Source organism: Hylaeus volcanicus, chromosome 1 (genome assembly GCF_026283585.1).
Source record: "Hylaeus volcanicus isolate JK05 chromosome 1, UHH_iyHylVolc1.0_haploid, whole genome shotgun sequence".
Taxonomy (NCBI): Eukaryota; Metazoa; Arthropoda; class Insecta; order Hymenoptera; family Colletidae; genus Hylaeus; species Hylaeus volcanicus.
In genome coordinates, this window is record NC_071976.1 from 5,749,391 (window position 1) to 5,768,272 (window position 18,882).

Here is an 18,882-nt window from a genome sequence, read left to right on the forward strand (position 1 = left end):
ATTTTTACTGTGTACTTTTGATTTTACGTACTGCTTCTATCAAACTTTTACAATTCATTGATTACCCTTTCACAGCATCTTAAAAACATTCTATTTGATCTATTCAACCTCAAATGCCTCTTAATTTGCTTCGACTTCCATAAATCTGAAATATATTACTGTGCATAGGCAACAGACGCAGCTGAAAGATGGGACGCAACTACCACCACCCGATCAGCTGATACGTCAACTAGTCGAGTTGGCCAACTCTGAGAATCCACCATGTGCCAACTGTGACAAGCGTGACAAGTCTACCATGTTCTTTTGTACAACATGTGGTACGTATCGAAGCTCCTTAACTATAACTACAGAATTACATCCATTTCAAATAAGTATATTGAAAACTATTGACTTCCTATGAAATCTTTGGACGCAGGACAAGCACTATGTACACACTGCAGAGAGCACACTCACAGCGCAAAGATGTTTTCTACGCATGATGTGGTGCATATGAGCAAATGTGCCAAGGATACTCAACGTCGTTGCTCAACCCATGGAGAACAATACATAATGTACAGCCAGAGCGCCAAGTGCATGCTCTGTGCTACTTGTTTTCGCGACACTCCGGCGGAGGCTAGGCTCCATTGCGTGGACATCGAGAGTGCCTGGCAACAGGCGTCCAAAAAAATGGAGCGTGCGGTTAATTCGATTTGCGAGCTGCAGGCCGGGGTGCGGGACGGAGTATTGGCTCTGAAATCACAATTGGACGAGCTACGACACAGTCTGGACTCGGAGAAAAGGGCACTGAATTCATTCTGCCAAGGGATGCAGGAAGCGATAACAAAAACTCATGCCAACGTTTTGACGGACCTTCAACGGCAATTCGAAACTAAGGAGAGGATGGTCCGTGGCCAGTTGCTTTCCCTAGGTAGTGCACTTCCCGTACTACAGATGCATTTGATGTTGTGCACCGCCTTCACCAGCGGCGCGACGAAATATCAATTTCTCGAGCTGGCCCATCCGATGCTGGAGCGGTTGAGTCGCGTCGCTCAGTTAGGACATCCGTCGAGACCGCCGTTAATGACCGCTCACCTCAAGACCAACTTCAGGAACGAGTTCGCTAGGTCTCTGCAACCGTATGTAGGTCAGACGCAAACCCCGAAAGAGTCGCTGTACGACCAGACTCACGCAACAGGTCAACAGGATCCATCCGTGATTCAGGTAGCTACCTATACATTTGGCCTGGCCAAGCTTTCTCGATTATAAACTTTTCAATCTTTACGTTCATATTACAAGTTTCTTTTTCACTGCATTTCTCGCGCACACTTCTGTGTAAGTATTTTTGTTGACAGGATTTTATTCTCGATATATGATGTGGCTTGTACTTAATCGTATGGTGGTAGTATAGTAGTCGAATTAGACAGTGATTATATTCTCGTAGCGCAACTGGCCACTCGCCAGACCGAGAACTTTTGTTTCTCACTAGTTTCTTAGCCGGATGTGGTAGTCAGTATCAGGTCTCAGACAGCCTATTCGGACCCGTATAACGCAACAACTCCAATAACGATGATCACCAATTATTCGAGATACTTTTCCTTTTTCCAAGCAGAGCAGCAAAACTACTCAGAGGGCCCCGACGAAAAGCGGAACCGATTGCGGACCATTCTCCAATCACTGCCGGACATTTGATACTCAACTAAAGGAATTGAATCAACAGCTGCTCGTGGTGAAGGAACGTTTGGGGGAACTTCATCGCGACGTGGCTGTGTTGCGAAGAGCGAACACTCCTCCATTGGGAATGCGTTACGAGATAGTAGCCAAAGATTGTCGGTTTCTGGAGCGGCAGTTGGAGCATCATCAGATGGAATTGGAACGGCTTAGAAATGTCTTCGACGCCTTGTGGGACGAGCAGTTGTGTAGAATTCACATAGAGAAAGATATTTTCCATTCTCAGGTACTTTCGTACTCGTGATTTCCCAAACGTTGTCTTCATTCTCATGATAATATGGTAAATAATTCCGATTTCCATGTAGATGAACGACATTTTGTCGCTAAGGAGTCAAGTGAAACAACTGCAGAATCTCGCTCAGCAGTTGGAACCATTCGTAAAATCCTTTTCAACCGGGGTTACCGCCGGTGAAGTGAACATGGCAGCTTCCGACGCGGCAGGCAATCAGGATTTACAAGTATTGCTGGATCACTTAGCTCGTTTGCAAATGCAGGAACCACCGCAGCAACCGCAGACCCAAGCGCCCACGAAGGATCATCGACATCCGCGTAGCACTGCCACCAGCGCCGATAACGCGCTTTATATGAAAGGTAAATTATTTACAGGTCGTAAACTGTCGTAAAACTCTCTCACCAGAGTCTGAGCACTGAACGCTAAGGATGCTTTAACAGTTACATTTTGTCACGCAATTGAGCAAAGATTTAAGAAACTAGAGGTTTTACAGGAATTGTCATAATAGATATTCTTTCGACGACGAACGTTAACAGGATACATTTACATTTAATTGTGTCTGAACTGGTAGACATTGTTCGATACTTTCGTCTTCTTACTCTTATTCTGTCGGTCACTTGCTCGCCAGTGGTTCCAATGCTTTATTCTGCAGAATGTCACGTCCACCGCGAAAGATATCCGTTCTCCAGGTTGAAGAATAACGATGACAAAGGATGATTCTGCGGTCAATGAAAGATGGTAAATTCAGAGCCTTGTCTCTGTCCCTCGTTCATTTATGCGCCTGCATTTTTTACTTTTACCCATGCTAAGCGACAACGTAGCCATTCGCCTCCACGTTTAGCGTTCAGGCTCTGACATGGGACTACTTCGATATAGCCACAAGTTGGTTGGTATGTCCATAAATCACGAGATCACAGGTGAATTTTTTCCACAGAAACGAAGGAGGTGCCAACGCGTTGTCGCACACCTTCCGGTAGTGTTGAAGCCGTTTTGGATTCGAGTGGAAATATCGTCGTGTATGGTACGGCCAAATCTACCGACTCGAAGAGGGGAGTTCTCAGCCAACTGATAGAGAGAGCCAGGACTAAAGAGGATCGTAAGAAGTCACCTGGCAGAGAGGAAAGTCGCGATCGCAGTCAGAGTCGACGATCCAGGAAATCTCCTGACGGCTCGAAACCGAAAACACCACCGGGGCACTCGTCGGCTAGCAAAGTACGTTCTCTGTACCGGTCTCTGAAGGGTGGCAGCGGCGACACATCCGTCGAGGGACTCGATCAGCCGGAAAGATGCACAGACGCCCAGCAACCACAGTCACACATGACTGGTAAGATCAAATCCGTGAGGATCGCGTGCACGAGTAAATAACGTTAATAGCAAGGACAGGTATGCCTGGAACGAATCACGAGACGGACCTCAGATTTGCCGATGATGCGCTGACTTCCAGTGGATTATGTAGATAGCATTATAAATCGATGTAAATAAAATCCTGATGAATGCACACGAGAATTATTATACTTCGTATCGCGCCCAATTCAGGACTACTTCGCGTGCAATTTGTTTGTTCGTTTCCGTGGAAATTAAGAATTATTCGACAACTGGTTAATTAAACTGATAAAATAGGCGTAACACTGATAGGCATAGCGTGTATCGGCGTTTAAAGCATTGTATCGATTTTCTCCAATGAATGTAACGGGATACTTCGATAATTTGTCGCGAATGTAACGAGGCGTTGCTTTTGTTCCACTGCAGCGGCATCGTTCAAGTATCCCTTTCATCGAACGTCATTAGAATCACAATTAAATCCACGTGTCCACGAGGCGCGATTCAATTAAAACCAGCGTTCTCGATTGTCTCTTCTACAAACCCATTGAATGCCTCTCTACGTGGTACGAAACGATCAAACACCTTGCACAGGGAATAAATTAGAAACTGTGCTCGTGGCCCGATTGAATTGTCCATTGGACGTGCTTCTGTGTATTCTCGCCTATTGGGTTGGAATTTTAGCTCTCCCTCCAGTGATCTATACGCAAAGATCAGATTGTTGAAAGCTCACGAGATACATTGAACCGCAATATACACTTTGTACCGTAATAGTTTTCAGCTGGAAGTTACATTTGGTTATTTCTACCGAAACCGATCTCTTCGAATAGCGTAGATTATGCCTGAAACAAAAACTTAAGAGACCCTACAATAAATTGCATGCAGTAACGTAGTCTCTATGAACCACAACAGGCTGTGTCCTCTTAAGCGACTCGCGTGCTTTTAGCAGGTGAGGAAGGGGAGTATCAACGAATATCGGAGGCCTCGAGCATGGGAGAAGCCAAGAAGCGCGTGCAGGCTCAAGTGCACGCCGTTCCCGACGAGCAACCGATCCCTGCCAGCAAGGGTGTGAAAGTGTATCCTGCCAGCGATTCAGAGGACGTGTTCTACGCGGACGAGAAAGCCTCGACGGAGGTGAGGAGGCGTCGACGAGCCAGCTGCGACAGCCTGAGTACTACTGGTTCCGGTAGCAGACGTTCGAGCATCGTCGATGGGACGGTAGGTCAATCCGCGCAGGATCCCAGGAAAACTCTGGTTGTTGTGATCGGACCTACACCGAAGTCGTCGTCTCTGGTGCAGAAGCAGCGTTCCTGGGAAACGTTTCCGCGACTGAAGAGCAAACGCGGCAGTTCTGCGGCCAGCGAAGGAGCTGCCTCGTCACTTGGCCAGCTGAAGAAAGCAGACAGCTTCGAGGGACACGAGGAAGCGGTACGCACCTTGGTGGCAGCAGTACAGGAGACCAGGTCGCATCTACGCCATCATCATATGCACCAACACCGTCATCACCGGAAGAGCAAGACAAATTAAAGTTGGTCTTGCTCGAGATAAATCAGGTAGCGCCGCGGCAAAAGTTCACAGAGTTTTTCCGCAGAGGTGTCCAGACCGGATAATCAACACGCAGAAGACCAGTTGTCTCCCCACCGCGTTTCATTTCATTCCAGTCATCTATGGCAATGTTACTGTCATAGGAACACGAATTAAGTTTGCTTTTACTCAATGTAGAGCACTGCTGAACCGTTTGAAAAATTCCAAAAGCTTCGTCCAAAAATGTGTAACTTTGTTAATCAACAGATGGAAAAGCAAGCGTCTCCAACGCGTTTTCTTTCTGTTGGATCGACCATTGTAATATTGTCACCTTCGCCAAAACAGCAAGAGTAACTAAACATACTTTTGCTTTAAGCAGAGCCACGGTAAAGGTTCGCAAATCTTCTTCGGAGATGTCCAGCTCAAACTATTCATCGGGTATCTCTTCGACGCGTTTTAGCTCTGTTTTGGTCACCGATGACAATACCGCCGTCTTCGCTGGAATACCACCCAACTCACACTTTTTCGATTCACCAGGTGTTTTTTCAACGCTTTTCGCCTTTATTAGATCACAAATTGCAACGTCATCAAAACAACAAGACTAACTACGTTCACTCCTTCTTTAACTAGAGGCTCGGTGATGATTTAAAGAAATTTCTTCAAAGATGTCCAGCCCAGGTAGTCGTCAAACATCGTTCCAACACCTTAATTTCTATCGGATTACGAATTGGAATATTGTCATCGTCATCGCCATCGAAACAACAAAATAAACTCACGGTTGCTCGAGAATCCTGACGAAGAGTGATACGCCTTTCCACAGAATTGTCTAACCTAAATATTCAACAGGCCAGATATCTCCCGAAGACGTTTTCCCTCGGTTGGATCATCGATTGCATCGCCTACGCTACTAAAAGATCAAGAACTAAATTTTCGTTTGAAGCAGAATTGCGTTGAAAGTTCAAAGAAAGTTTCTTCAACGCGTTCAGTTTTTCTTTTTATTGAGTCATTAATGCTTACGAGTAAGTTAGCAATGATATTGAACTTGCGGGTACAAAGTTGTTACGCGATGGTGCAATTTACACAGCGTTTACAAGAGATTTAGGCCAAGCTGCGTTTGGCTGTCCGGGAAGGAGTTGAAAATCCTCAAAATGCCTAGCATACATACAGGAAAGTATTATCGAGGGATTATATCTTTCGATCAGTAGTATATTGTTATTAGTAGCGGAATCTTAGTTGGATTCTTTTTGAACATTTTGAGTATTTTATTAGAGAGATTTTATTTATACGATACGATGATCCAAAGGGCATTTCGCGTAATATACACGTATCAAACGAACGTGAATTTAGTCATTCATCATCTCAGCTGCCGCTGAGAAGGCACCTTTTAACATTAATTTCACGAAGACTGTAACACCGTTTCTCGGATTTCTGTTACTTGGTTCTGGACCAAATTTTTAGCTATTCATGTCGTCTTACAAACTCATTCTTGGAGGTTTCTACTCCCCTGTTTTGTGTCTGCCCGGAGCCGTTTCAGGTCAGGCGTCCGCTTTCAGCGTAGAACGCTTCTCCATTTTTTATTAAATAGCTTTTTTATTGCACTTGAAACGCCGAAGATCGCAATATATCGCTGCCAATAGGAAATTAATACATACGAGACGATGAGAAAAGCGAGTACTTATTTATTGCCCGGTACTCTCCTTCTCTCGTTGTCGACCCTTGAGTGACCGTTTATGCACTTAGACTCGAATTAGGTTAGTATCGAACACGTAATCGTCAATAAACTGTGCATGCGTAAACACAGAGTCATGGATCTGATTATTGTGTAAAATAAACGAATGGAAACAAGTTTCCAATGCTGCTCAAACCGCGCGTCTGCGTGAAAAGAACTTCGAGAAAGATAAAAATCGGACAAACGAATTGATTCGTTATAATTACGATTTATACATAGTAACATCTTCGAGATATATAATTTACACATCGCGTATACTTGACGTCGAACGAATAACTCAGAGAGAAAGGGAGAGAGAGAAAGAGAGAATGTTAGTTAGCGAACTTAAACACTGCCAGCTACAGTATATACTACGAATTTAAACAATGGTACTCTCTCACGAGAAAAAATAGCCTAATTAAAAACGTACTCATAATCGCCAATCGCACGGGGATCCATCGTCCGCGATATTCCAACGATTGCATGTTCGTCTAACGTTATATGTATGTACCTACTTGCATCGCGGAATATAGACACGATTTTTGCCAAGAAATGTGAAGGTTCCTCGTGAAAATTAAACGCGATTGCTACCGTTCATTTAAACGACTAATGGATCATGATCTTTGTATGGATCGTAAGGACGTTACAATTATAGCAAATGTACACTATTAAATATGTATGAGAACTGTCAAGTTGCTGATAATAGAGAAATATACATGTTACAAGGCTACTGTTTGTTGCTTTTTCATTCTTTCTTCGTCAAGACAATGGACTGTAAAATAATTCTACGAAATATATACAGTAAAACTCCATTTATCCGAACTAACGTCATTGGACCTGGTTATCTAAACACATTGGTGAGCTCTTATTATTTGAACTCGTATTATGCGAATGCGTTAACTCCAATGATACGAACTAGCCAATTATCTGAATTGGGTCATCCCTCGACTAATTCGGATGAATGGAGTTCTATTGTACGTATGTATATTATATAAACAGAAATAATTTAATTATTTTGTGCTTTTCTTTCATTGTTACCTGTTTATTTCACATATTTTTGTTGTTGTATAATATTAAAATTCATCAAGAAATACCAAAAGATAAAATCCTTTGAATTATAAAATAAAGTTAATACATATCAAGAAAGTTTGTCGAACTGGCACAGTGAGATAGTGTATAAAATTGACTCCTATCCTTATACTTTGTAATATAAAAGTACATTCTTTTAAACATCTTATAATCTCAATATTTTAACGTATATTTTCTATTCGTTTTTTTTTCTTTTTTCAAGAATAAGAAAATACAATGATCATTGCAAGACAAAATTTACTTTATATGAAATGTATAAGGAAGAAAATTGTTTGTTTTTACATGTCAGACAAATCGTAGAAAATGAGAGAAAAAGTCATTTGTACAAACTATACTACAATAATACACTGTTGGTATTTATTATTATTTTATTATGCCTTTCAATTTATTAGCATCACCTATGTTGGTTTCATTTGTCAACAATTCCTCGTTGGTAGATTCAAACTGCTTTTCTGTATTGGTTTTACTGCTATCTCGTTTAACATCGATATTCTGAATAACACTTTTAAGAACACTCGCTTTGGGCAAATTAAATAAATCCTCGAGTCCATTCTCCTCATTTTCCAATCGAAGCAATGCAGTTCGAAATTCTTTAATCATATGATGCAGTTCATTCATATTAACGTTTCTACTAACATTTAATGATGGTTCGAATGGATTGAAAATATAAACAGCCGAATTATCCGCTTTCAATTTATATCTACCTTCTCGGAGGCACATTCCGTGAGTAGAAAATTGGAAGGTGACGTAAAATTCGAAAAAACCATACAAAAGAGAATACAAAGATTCTGCTTCTGTAGTCTTATTTCTGTTTAAATCTAAATTTTGTGGGTGTATCACTTTAAATTTTTGATTTCCTAAAAAGAACAATACGGACTCTGATTTGATATAACTAAAATACAAAGAATTACTTTTGCCTATGTACTTACCTACACTTGCTACTAGTTTATTTATAGTAGGCAATACGTTTTTATACTGCAAATAAAATATTACCAAAAGAGTAAGAGAGAAGTTTGTTAACCAGACACCCGGTATTTCGTTTGTTATTCTAACAGATCTTGCCCATTTACGGATAGTACAAACAAGTGGCTTAACACGCCAATCCATTTCTCCATAGTAAAATAACACTTCAGTCATGTGTGATGCAACACTACAGAATTAGTAGTAGTTTAAAAGCAATTAACGATTCAAAGGGACGACAATGTATGCGATACGTACATATTGGTGTTACTAAGATCACATCGCATAGTTGTATACTTATTTACAAACTTAATTATGGGAACACGAGCTCCAAGAATTCTTTCTATATTATAAATACCAGGAATAAAATTCTGAATTATGTCAGCTACTATCGATAAGAGTTTCTGTTGATGTGATTTCTCGTTCATAGAGTAATATTTTGCGTGAAATACTAATTTGTTCAAAGAATCCTGAAAATCATAGTTGCTAAAAATCAGTTTTTATGAAATTATTAAAAAACTAATAAATATATTATGGTTTACACTTACGTTTATACGTGCATTTTTGTGTATATTTCTACACACCAAGTCGAGATCGCAGCCTGTGTGTCCAAAACCACTTATGCTAGATCCAAATGGTATGATTGAAATGGTTGGAAATAATTTGGAAATGCAAGATTGTAACTGATCGGCAGTATAAAACCTCAATCTTACGTCAATGTCTGTAAACCTTAATATATTGTAAAGTTCAACCATTTGTTCTGACACCTAAAACATTCAAAAATTGTACTACTGTTTATTAAATGTACTAATACATTTGATACGTTAATATGTTACGTTTCTTATCGGATGTAGTCTTTTCTGTATCATTTTGGTGGTGGGAATACTCATGCTATGCAATGGAAATCCACTGGATTCTTGAAGCATAGACAAATGACTTTGTGAATTTTTATTTCTTTTACGTTGAAACCACAATACTCTTGTATCCATATAAATATGTTCAGAAGAGTTTCTACATTCAGATGTACGTTTTATCTCTTCTACGGAACAAACCGATTCAAATTCTATTAACACAAAATTTGGCTAAAAAGTAATATTATATTATAATATAGTAAATAATAATGTAATAGATAAAATCATTAATAGTTACACAGTTTGTATAGTAGTATTGCTGTATTTGCAGGAAATATGTTCAAATACCATACCATGGATAATACCAAATGTGCCATATAAACCGATATGTGAGTAATACATAAGGATATAAACTATGTACAATAAGACGTTATCAACAATGAATAAAGTAATAACAAAATACATTATGCTTTCTCTCTAACTCTTGTGTATGTAACAAAAAAGTAAAAGATTCAGATGTTGAGAATCATCAAAAGAGATGTTAGAGCAATGAAAAATACAGTATTTTTATTATACAATATTGTGTACAGTAACAATGGACAAGAGAACAATAGAAATCAGACAAACTTTTGTCTATCTTACTATATACTACGGGTGATTAAAAGTATGTGTACCATTGTATAATGATTCCACAAATACAGCTGCACTACTATATACCATATAATTCTGAAATAAACTTTGTACAAGCATATACGTACATCATCTGCTAATGTGGAATAATGATATATACTTGAAATGTTTCCAAATTCTTTACAATAATTCTTGAGGTGACTGACATCATCGATCGACTTTAATTGCACTAGAATACTTTTATGTGCTTGTGTTTGTCTAAAAGCAATTGTCTCATTACATGTCCTTATATTAGCGTATTCTTTCCTTATTAATATTGTATCTATAAAATGCACTGCACATGTTATACTCTGAATAAAAATGAAACATTTATTCTAATTACAAGGTAATATAACCTATAATGTATCAATATCAGATGTTTACATTTCACGTACTATTTTTTAAGAATTTATTAACACAACAATTACCGATAATATTGTATGATATTTATAGAAATGTTTCAAAAAGTATTGGTTAGTTTTTATAACAATAACTGAATTAAACGAAACAAAAAAGAAAATACGAGAAAATAATGAAAGGTAACAATAAATAAGTGTTCGTTTATGTTATGTTACGATAATGTACAAAAGAAATCAAAACAAACAAGAATAATAATGAACATAAGTTGAGATACCGCGATTGAGGTTATATTGCCACTAATACAATTATCTCGATGCATACCATTATTATTTTTCAAGTGATAGGATGAAAGCTTGTTCGATTTAAATCTCGTAATGTTTACTGTAAACTTGCAATAAAGAGTACTTAACAAAGGACAATAGTTTGTACTGACACGAAGAACGAGCGCCATTTTTAAACTTTCGGCTTTTACCAGCTCTTACATGAAACACGTGGTAAGTAATACGGAAATTTCACTGGTAATTTACAATATATAGATCTCTACTTGTACTACAAGGAATTTCGCTGTATTCCGCGCTACTAGAGCAGACTAAGCATTCTGCGCTAATAAGCGCAGACGACGTATTTTGTGTTCTGGTTCTAGTAGAAACCAGGAAACCAATACAAATGAGTACTTTGTCTACGGTACCTCACGGTACCTGTATATCCACTGGGATACCACTGGGTGCATCTAAAAAGACCACCGCTCACTAAGCCGCTTTGTGAGAAGATCAGCTTACAAATTTATCGCTCCCAAGCATAGCGACCGCTCCCTAGTAAGCATGGTAAGCAGTCAATCGCTGAACTTTTAGTGTTTAGTACCACTGGCAAGTAATTAGTCACATTACATGACTGCAAAACGTACCTGAACTCTATTTTTTCTAAGATTCATAGGTACAGAAGTTGAATTGTGAAAGACAGATATCCGTCCCCCCTCAATTTTAAAGAAGATAGGACTACATGTAATAAACGTGCGATAGAAAAGAACGTCCTAACCTTCCTATAGGATAAGTTACCTCTAAGTCTTTACAAAGAATGTAAACCCACGAGTCTATATTTTATATTGCTTATTATTGTTGTCGACACAACGAAGCCTCGGACAACATTTTCGCTAAGGAAAAAGTTGTTTCAAATCACCTCCAGAACCACCCATTTCAAGGTGTTACAACATTTTTGGGACACCTGTAGAATTCCTAGGTAGCTAAGTATAAAATGAAAAATATCATAGAGGATAAGGTACAGAAATGGTCAAATCTATGTATTTTTGTTAGACAGTGAACATAGAGCACCCCATGCACTGTAATAAACATACTAATTAATTGTGGGGACGCGCCTTAAGGCTCTATCCACACGTCTCCGCTTTCCTTTCGGTATTGTGAGAGGGGAGTACGCCCTGCGCGGGTTTTGCCGGGAAGCCCAGAGCTTTGTGAACCTTTGTAGAGAGTAGGAAGTAAGGAAAAGAGAGTTATCCTGAGTACTGCAAAATCGTAAACCAATCCCCACAAATGAATTGACCGACTAGCCATCTAGCGGCCAACCACCCGAAGCTCGAGTGCGTGTATAAGGAAGAGAAAGGAATATGTAAACAAGGATAGAGCGAGGGTGATGGAAACGGAGAAAGGTACATGAAAGACAAGGATAGCGACAGTGTGCGAAAGAGGGAGAAAGGAACATAAAAGACAAGGATAGAGCGAGGGTGATGGAAACAGAGAGAAAACTACATGAAAGACAAGGATAGCGACACTCCACAATAATTTTCTGACTTTCCAATGATGATTCATGCACTTTTGGAATTATGTTGCAAGTATAGATCACTAGCACATTCAAGGACCATTAGCGATTCGATTTTCATTGTTATTAAGTAATAAATAATCAATGAGTGCTAGGTAAGATGAACTCGACTCGGCACGGATCGTTGACACCTCGCATTAATCGATTGTTTGTTAACAATCCGTAAACAATTGAAGTACTTTGACATGTACTGAATGAAGTCTGGACCTGAAGCAACATTCAAGGACCACTTTCGATACGATTCTGATTATTATTAAGTAATAATAAATGATTTTTACGACTGACTGGTATCCAGTGTGTGAGAGCGAGAGAGAACGAAACATGTGCAACAAGGATAGCGACTGTTTGGTGGCGCCATCTACTAACAGAACGTTCAAACTTGTCGTGAAATAGTTTCATAATTTCGCCGCTAGATGGTGCCAGTTGTTTAAACAAACAAAAAAACATTAAAAATCGAAAAATCCTATTACAGGTCAATTTTTAAATGCTTTATGAGCGTTCTCATTAAAATTCTTTGCTCTATAGAATAAATTAATAAATTAATTTACATGTAAACGTATAGTAAAAAGTTGGCGCCATCTAGCGACGAAATGGTGGACTATTTCACGATAAGCTTGAACGTCCTGTTAGTAGATGGCGCCAATAAAGACTCGCTATCCTTGTCGCACATGTTTCGTTCTTTCTCGCACGCACACAAAGGGTACCTGTCAATGCCTATAAACAATTTTGCATTAGTTATCTTATAGAAGAATCATTGATTATTAATTAATAACAATCAGAATCGTATCGCTAATGGCCGTTCAATGTTGCTACTGGTCCGGAGTTTATTCAACATGCGTCACACGCATTCGAGCTTCGGGTGTTTGGCCGCTAGATGGCGAGTCGGTGAATTTTCACGAATGATAGCTATATGTCATATGTCGATTCCAAGCATATATGCAAATTTTTGTCATTTTCGAATGGCTGTATCTCTGCGAAAAATGATCGCAAAACATATTTAAAAAGCGGATTTTGAAGCTTGAAGTTTCTAGTTTTTTAATCAAGGACTCATTTCTTTTCGTCGTTGATTATAATACTGTTTTATCAAGATGAAGCGCAAGAAACGAAGTTTCAGAAATTTTTGTCTAGCTTGGCTGTATGCACAGGCTAAACAAAATTTATTCAGATAAACCCAATGAAAGGCTCTTATAGATCAAACATTCCTCTTTAATTTGGTTTTTTTGGTTTTGTTGTATGATTTTTATTGACCGGGTTATTCGCTATCCAAGCAAAAAAGGAACTTTTTACTTTGTCCGCCCACAACTTGCGAACGCATGATCGTAGAACATTTTTCATGAGTGTTTTGGAAAGCTAAGACAATTTTCTTTCAGGACCTTTAGTTGCCAATTCAATGAGATTTTTTAAAACCGTATTAAGTTCATGTAAAGAGGATCCCAAGAATTGCATATTTACCCCGAAATAAAAAGTGCATTACGATCTGCAGTCTACTACTTACCTCGTGCCTTTTGTGTTAGTAATTTTGAAATTCTATTCTGAATTTTCGCTAAAAAATACAAGTAGTATTATATTATATAAACACATCTATAGTAATGTCAGTGTATGATCTATGTAATCCTAACAATTAAAATGTCAGTTTCTATTCCGTTTGTAACAAATGCAAGTGAATAAGAAATTGATAAAATTTCTCAAAATAGATTTCCCATTCGGTACGATAGTGAGACATTTCGATGAAGAGGCGATGGGGATGGTCGCAGATGTCCAGACAAATCCTCAAGAAGGGAGCAGTTATGAAGGGCTAAAGAACGCATTAATTGAAAGGTTCACAGAGTCCAAGGAAAAAAATCACTTTTTCTAATATTTTTTTGTGCATATGATTTCGATTCAGTTTTCTAAACAGGTATGGCCCGGTTCGTTTTTGTTTCACTTTCCTCGTCCTTCTCCCTTATAGTGCGTTTACACGCTCAAGCTATTTGCACAAATCGACTTGCACTAGTGATGGGCATAATTGACTGAAAACTATCGACAAGTCGATAGTAGCAGTAAGCCATGTTATTGTATACAGGGTGTCCCAAAAGTCGGGGAGGAGCCGGAAATGGGGGGTAGCTGAGACGATTCTGAACAACAATTTTCTTTGCAAAAATATCGGATGGGGCTTCGTTAAGGAGATATTAAGCGAAAACCCCGACCAATCAGAGCGCGCGTAGACCGTTGGAGCGGCCGTGGTAGCGAAGGCTACGCGCTGGCGGCCGCGCTTGTACGCGAACAAGTGACTCGACGTGCATCGAAGCATCGACCTAGCGCGTAGCCTTCGCTACCGCGGTCGCTCCAACGGTCTACGCGCGCTCTGATTGGTCGGGGTTTTCTCTTAATATCTCCTTAACGAAGCCCCATCCGACATTTTTGCAAAGGAAATTGTTGTTCAGAATCGTCTCAGCTACCCCCCATTTCCGGCTCTTCCCCGACTTTTGGGACACCCTGTATAGTTCGCGAAAAATGCGCGATTGAACAAAATGTTAACTAAACTGATTAAATTAAAATTCATCGATGTACTCTCGACGCCGAAAAGAACGTACATTTTGTTCCATTTAATATTATTTATTACGAGCCAAGGGCTGAGTGGCTAGCGCAATAATCGCAAAGTTTACATCCCTCGGAAGGAGCATGCCGCAGCATCTAACATTGGCGATGACGTAAACAATGACTGTCCTTTTCCTCGCAACATTCGCGCCCGTTTTCCTTCTCCCGCTTTATTCTTGCTACCCCTTTTTCCTTAGACTTCTGCTGCTAGCGATGGGTTCGAGTTGCAACGAATAAAAATACTTTACAATGCATTCACATTGTTCAAAAGTTTCCTCTCTGTGTTGCGCATGCTCGAAGACGATGACATCCCTTCAACAGTCACTCTTCTTCGTCTCAAAATTATACACAACCGGAACCACCATTACTTCTTACCTCCCTTCATTAACCGACTTCGAAAAGGAGGAGGTTACTCATTTCGACATGTATTTTTTTTTATTTTTTTATTTATTTATTTTTTGTTACTCGATTATGTCCACACGGCTCGAGCAATCGGGATGAAACCTATTGCATCTTGTAGAGCATGTCTCCGCGTTGGTCCCATTACCAACAAATTTTGAGATTTCTCATTTTTTACCGGTTTTTTTGGCTAAAAACCGAAAAATTTTGTATTGCTTCTTATTCCGAGACGAATTGACCAATCGGATTGAATCTTCTTGCATCTGGTAGGGCTTCGTTGCCTCTTAAAAGCTTAAAACGATATTTGACCTACTTCCATTTTTTACCACTTTATTGCACTTTTTATCGAAAATTGGACTATTTCACGTATGTTCGGCCTGAATTCGATGAAATCGATGTTACCCTTTACATTTTGTTGCCGGACTCGTTTTCGAGGTGATCACTTTGCAAAAATGATTTTTCTTATTATTTATAACTATTCTTATTGCAAAATTCCTATTGTTTATGAAACTCGTTTTCTTTTCCTTTTTTTTTTTTTTTAATGTATGTTAAATTTCTACGCCCACACGGCTTGACCGACTGGGATAAAACCTTTTGGATCTTGGAGAGCATGTCTCCCAATTGGTTCCGTTACCGCGATATTTCGAGATTTTTCATTTGCTACCCGTCTTTTTACCAAAAAACCGACAAATTTTCTATTTCCTCTTACTCTCAAACAATCGTATTATAAAAACGAAAAACTCGTTTTCATTTTGGCGTAAGATCTAAATCGTATATGGAGTTTGCTGTAAAATTTGGTTGTTTGTAGCGTGCGAGAAGGAAAGTCTAGCATTCGGGTTCTTTCTCGGCTGCCCGAAGCTGTCCGAAGCGTCGAGTTCGCGTACACGCGGTTGGTCCATGGTGTGCGTGCCGACGGAGGGGGAAATTCTCCGTGCTGTCGTCCTCGATCTGACGTCACACAGACCACTACCACCCGAAAGGAACGCAGCGGCAAACGGGGAGCAACCGAGCAAGAGCAACGGCTACAGGACAGGACGAAGAACAGTGCAGTCTCGGGCCTCGCGTCGACTACAACCGATCTCTTTCCCGCGGCGCTCTCCATGCTCGACTGCTTCTTTTCGGAGCGACAAACAGCCGGCAACTGTGCGGTGTAGTGGCAACAAAATTTAGCAAAATTCCGCGAGAGCAAGGAAACGTGTACCGATGACCGTCGCGATCGACACCGCGAAATCGACTGCTGCAGGAATAGAGTAATAGACAACCGAAGAAACAGATATCCTTCGTGCATGTACACGACTGCCTCTAATCTAGCAGGTGAACGATATCCGGTCATCCGAAGCGTTTAGATTCGTACAGACGAGCGTCTTCGACAAAGAACAAGTCGAATCATTGATAACATAATCGATAACGTGCGCGCTCGGAGGAGCTCTCAGCAGCGATGATAAAGTCTTCTCGACAGCACGGACGTTGAATCCTCGAGAGTCTGGTCCCGTTGGAGGTTATAGCGAGCAGTTTGCAGAATGACCGATCCTAGAGTTGTTTGGGTTCGAAGGTGAGGAACGTGCGGCGCTGTCCGAACACGTTCGTGGCAGATCCTCCGCGATTTGGGGATGTCGACGCGCGCGAAGCGGACTTTACGGACGGTGAGGACGGGTGTTCGACATTGTTCGACGAGTCAGGTGTGCTACCGGAAGTGCTGATGATGAACGAGCCGGGATCCACGAGGTAGATCGAGCTGGTGATCCCAACAACAAACCTGTCCTGTGTCCGTAGGAAAGTGATCCCCTGATCGTCTACGAGACTGTTTTCTCCTTCTATCTCCGCTTCGTTCACGCTCCACTCGCCGGCGTCGTTTCGTAAGAGCTGCGACAAAGGGCTTTCTCGTGTCGCGGTGTTGCTCGACGATTTGGGAAATGTATCTAGGACCACTGACCATCGAGATAGGTAAGACGCTTTTACGATCTCCATTCACACATTGGGTCGTGTCGGCGCCACAGTGGGACAAAACGGCTCTCGGCGATCAAAAATCCGTAACTTTGGTTCTCTTGAAAATATTTTAACGAAATTTTAGGAACTTGTTCCCTATACTATGATACTTAAATTGTATTAGTATAAATCAATTCGAGTTACGGGGTGTCCAAATATTCACGTATAAAGTGTAACGCGTTCAATATCTTTCACTTGTTTGATATATTTATTGTTATGTAACCAAAGTTCGTCTCAAACATGTTATTAACTACGAGAGAAACGTATTTAGTAATTTAAAAATGACAAGATGTACGTAATAATCATAGAAGTAAGCGTACAAATGTACATACTATTTTCTGTTCGAGTCCTATTTAGTACAATCGCCAATTTTTCGAAAAGAGGCACGAAGGGACACCTGATCTTTGCAGAATCTGACAGAGGATGATTCACACATTCCAGTGATAGCAATTAAACCTCGGACAAGTGCGGTCAATTTTTTATAATCATGAGTAAAGTTAAGAGTAACGTCAATACATGTAGTGATTCGTATACCGATGAATTTCCCAAATAACTTTTGTGTGAAATTGTAGTTTCTTAACTTCTTTTTTTGTAATCAATGATATTTTACATATTCTCGGAAGTCTCTAAGATAGATATAGTCCAAACAACATTTACTAGTTAATGTAATTTGTGAAGTTAACAAAAAAATGCGAAAACTGGGTAAAAGTATAGAAGCAATAAGTATTTGTACGATTTTTATGACGAACCATTTACAGTAGAGTTTGTAACGTAAACACATTAGTTTATTGCTTTGTGCGAATTAGAAAACATCAAATTTCCAGTAAAGTACTTTTAAACAGCTATACGAATACTTATTGCTTCAACATTTCTATCGGTTGTTTTTTTCTTGTTAATTTCGCAACTTACATAAATAGCTATTTTTTTTTTGTAATCTATCTGTTCTAGAGATTTCCGAGAATATGTAGAATGACATTGTTTATAAAAAATAAGTTAATAAATTACAATTTTACACAGTTTTTTTGGAAATTTATCAGTATACGAATACTTTCTACACCCACTGTACTATTTTCCGCACGAGTCCCACTTAGTACAATCGCCATTTTCTCGAAATGGGGCACCTAGGGGCACCTGATCTTCGCAGAATCTGATAGACGATGGTTCACCCTTTCCTGTGATAGCAATTAAACCTCGGACAAGTGCGGTCAATTTTTTATAACCATGCGTAAAGTTACAATTTTACTTAAATGTACTTCCCTCCAAGTAGACCCTATTATTTAAAAAGTTGTTAACATTTTGACTTACTTTATGCATTGAATACTATCTATACAAATCTAGTAAACATTATAATTCATTTGAATATCGTCTTTCTCAGCAACGTTTTTTAGAATCGTATATTAAAGTTAGGAGTAATATCGTAAGCATTTTGCTTGTTTTTTTATTTTTCGAATTCACGAAAATCGATTTTTGATCGCCGAAAGCCGTTTCGTCCCACCGCGGTGTCGCGCGATTGCGCATCACGTTGGAAAAAACTGTTGAAGCTTCTTCGGTTCCTAGTTACTTCAAAGTAATTTTTTTGAAAACGTATCGATTACTTGTTCGACCCGTAATATACGATTTTTAACATCTTATTCGATAAGTGGTTCTCGATTTGCTTCGTTAGAGCCCGG

General features: G+C 39.7%; 3 protein-coding genes across 13 annotated transcripts in view; 2 read left to right on the plus strand and 1 right to left on the minus strand.

Moving 5' to 3' along the window:
• LOC128874308 (RING finger protein 207-like) overlaps positions 1 to 7,221 on the plus strand; it is an 8,282-nt gene extending 1,061 nt beyond the window's left edge. For 3 of the 7 annotated variants that reach the window (XM_054118959.1, XM_054118985.1, XM_054118976.1), the window contains 6 exons: positions 169 to 317; positions 416 to 1,200; positions 1,589 to 1,933; positions 2,013 to 2,298; positions 2,874 to 3,263; positions 4,206 to 7,221. In XM_054118959.1, the coding sequence (XP_053974934.1) occupies positions 169 to 317; positions 416 to 1,200; positions 1,589 to 1,933; positions 2,013 to 2,298; positions 2,874 to 3,263; positions 4,206 to 4,786 (2,536 nt within the window). In that variant the 3' untranslated portion in view covers positions 4,787 to 7,221. The remainder of the gene's footprint in view (positions 1 to 168; positions 318 to 415; positions 1,201 to 1,588; positions 1,934 to 2,012; positions 2,299 to 2,873; positions 3,264 to 4,205) is intronic. The other 4 variants (XR_008456626.1, XM_054118944.1, XM_054118967.1 and 1 more) reach the window with 4 other exon arrangements.
• Positions 7,222 to 7,802: 581 nt separating this feature from the next.
• Positions 7,803 to 11,056, minus strand: LOC128874339 (poly(A) RNA polymerase, mitochondrial). 5 transcript variants are annotated; one of them, XM_054119023.1, is made up of 8 exons: positions 10,742 to 11,056; positions 10,150 to 10,343; positions 9,377 to 9,622; positions 9,089 to 9,307; positions 8,799 to 9,010; positions 8,510 to 8,730; positions 8,285 to 8,437; positions 8,062 to 8,208 (listed from the first exon to the last, which is right to left on the minus strand). In XM_054119023.1, the coding sequence occupies exons 1-8, from the start codon at positions 10,869 to 10,871 to the stop codon at positions 8,195 to 8,197; spliced, it is 1,389 nt and encodes a 462-aa protein (XP_053974998.1). In that variant the 5' UTR covers positions 10,872 to 11,056; the 3' UTR covers positions 8,062 to 8,194. The 5 variants fall into 5 exon arrangements, with proteins under 5 accessions (XP_053974972.1, XP_053974982.1, XP_053975009.1 ...); XM_054119015.1 differs by having other exon boundaries at positions 8,062 to 8,211; XM_054118997.1 differs by having other exon boundaries at positions 7,803 to 8,437.
• A 3,666-nt stretch (positions 11,057 to 14,722) lies between these two features.
• The window catches only part of LOC128879099 (cuticlin-4), a 142,402-nt gene continuing 138,242 nt past the window's right edge, over positions 14,723 to 18,882 (plus strand). The window contains exon 1 of the mRNA XM_054127987.1: positions 14,723 to 17,170. Coding sequence (XP_053983962.1) covers positions 17,140 to 17,170 — 31 coding nt within the window. The 5' untranslated portion in view covers positions 14,723 to 17,139. The remainder of the gene's footprint in view (positions 17,171 to 18,882) is intronic.

Bases quoted from the DNA above. Each gene is read 5' to 3' on its own strand.
- LOC128874339 (XM_054118997.1), bottom strand. From the start codon at position 10,871: ATGGCGCTCGTTCTTCGTGTCAGTACAAACTATTGTCCTTTGTTAAGT. The intron at 10,344-10,741 runs GTATGCATCGAG...TGCATTTTATAG, and splicing joins TCACTTGAAAAATAATAATG to ATACAATATTAATAAGGAAA. The intron at 8,438-8,509 runs GTAAGTACATAG...TGTTCTTTTTAG, and splicing joins TAAACTAGTAGCAAGTGTAG to GAAATCAAAAATTTAAAGTG.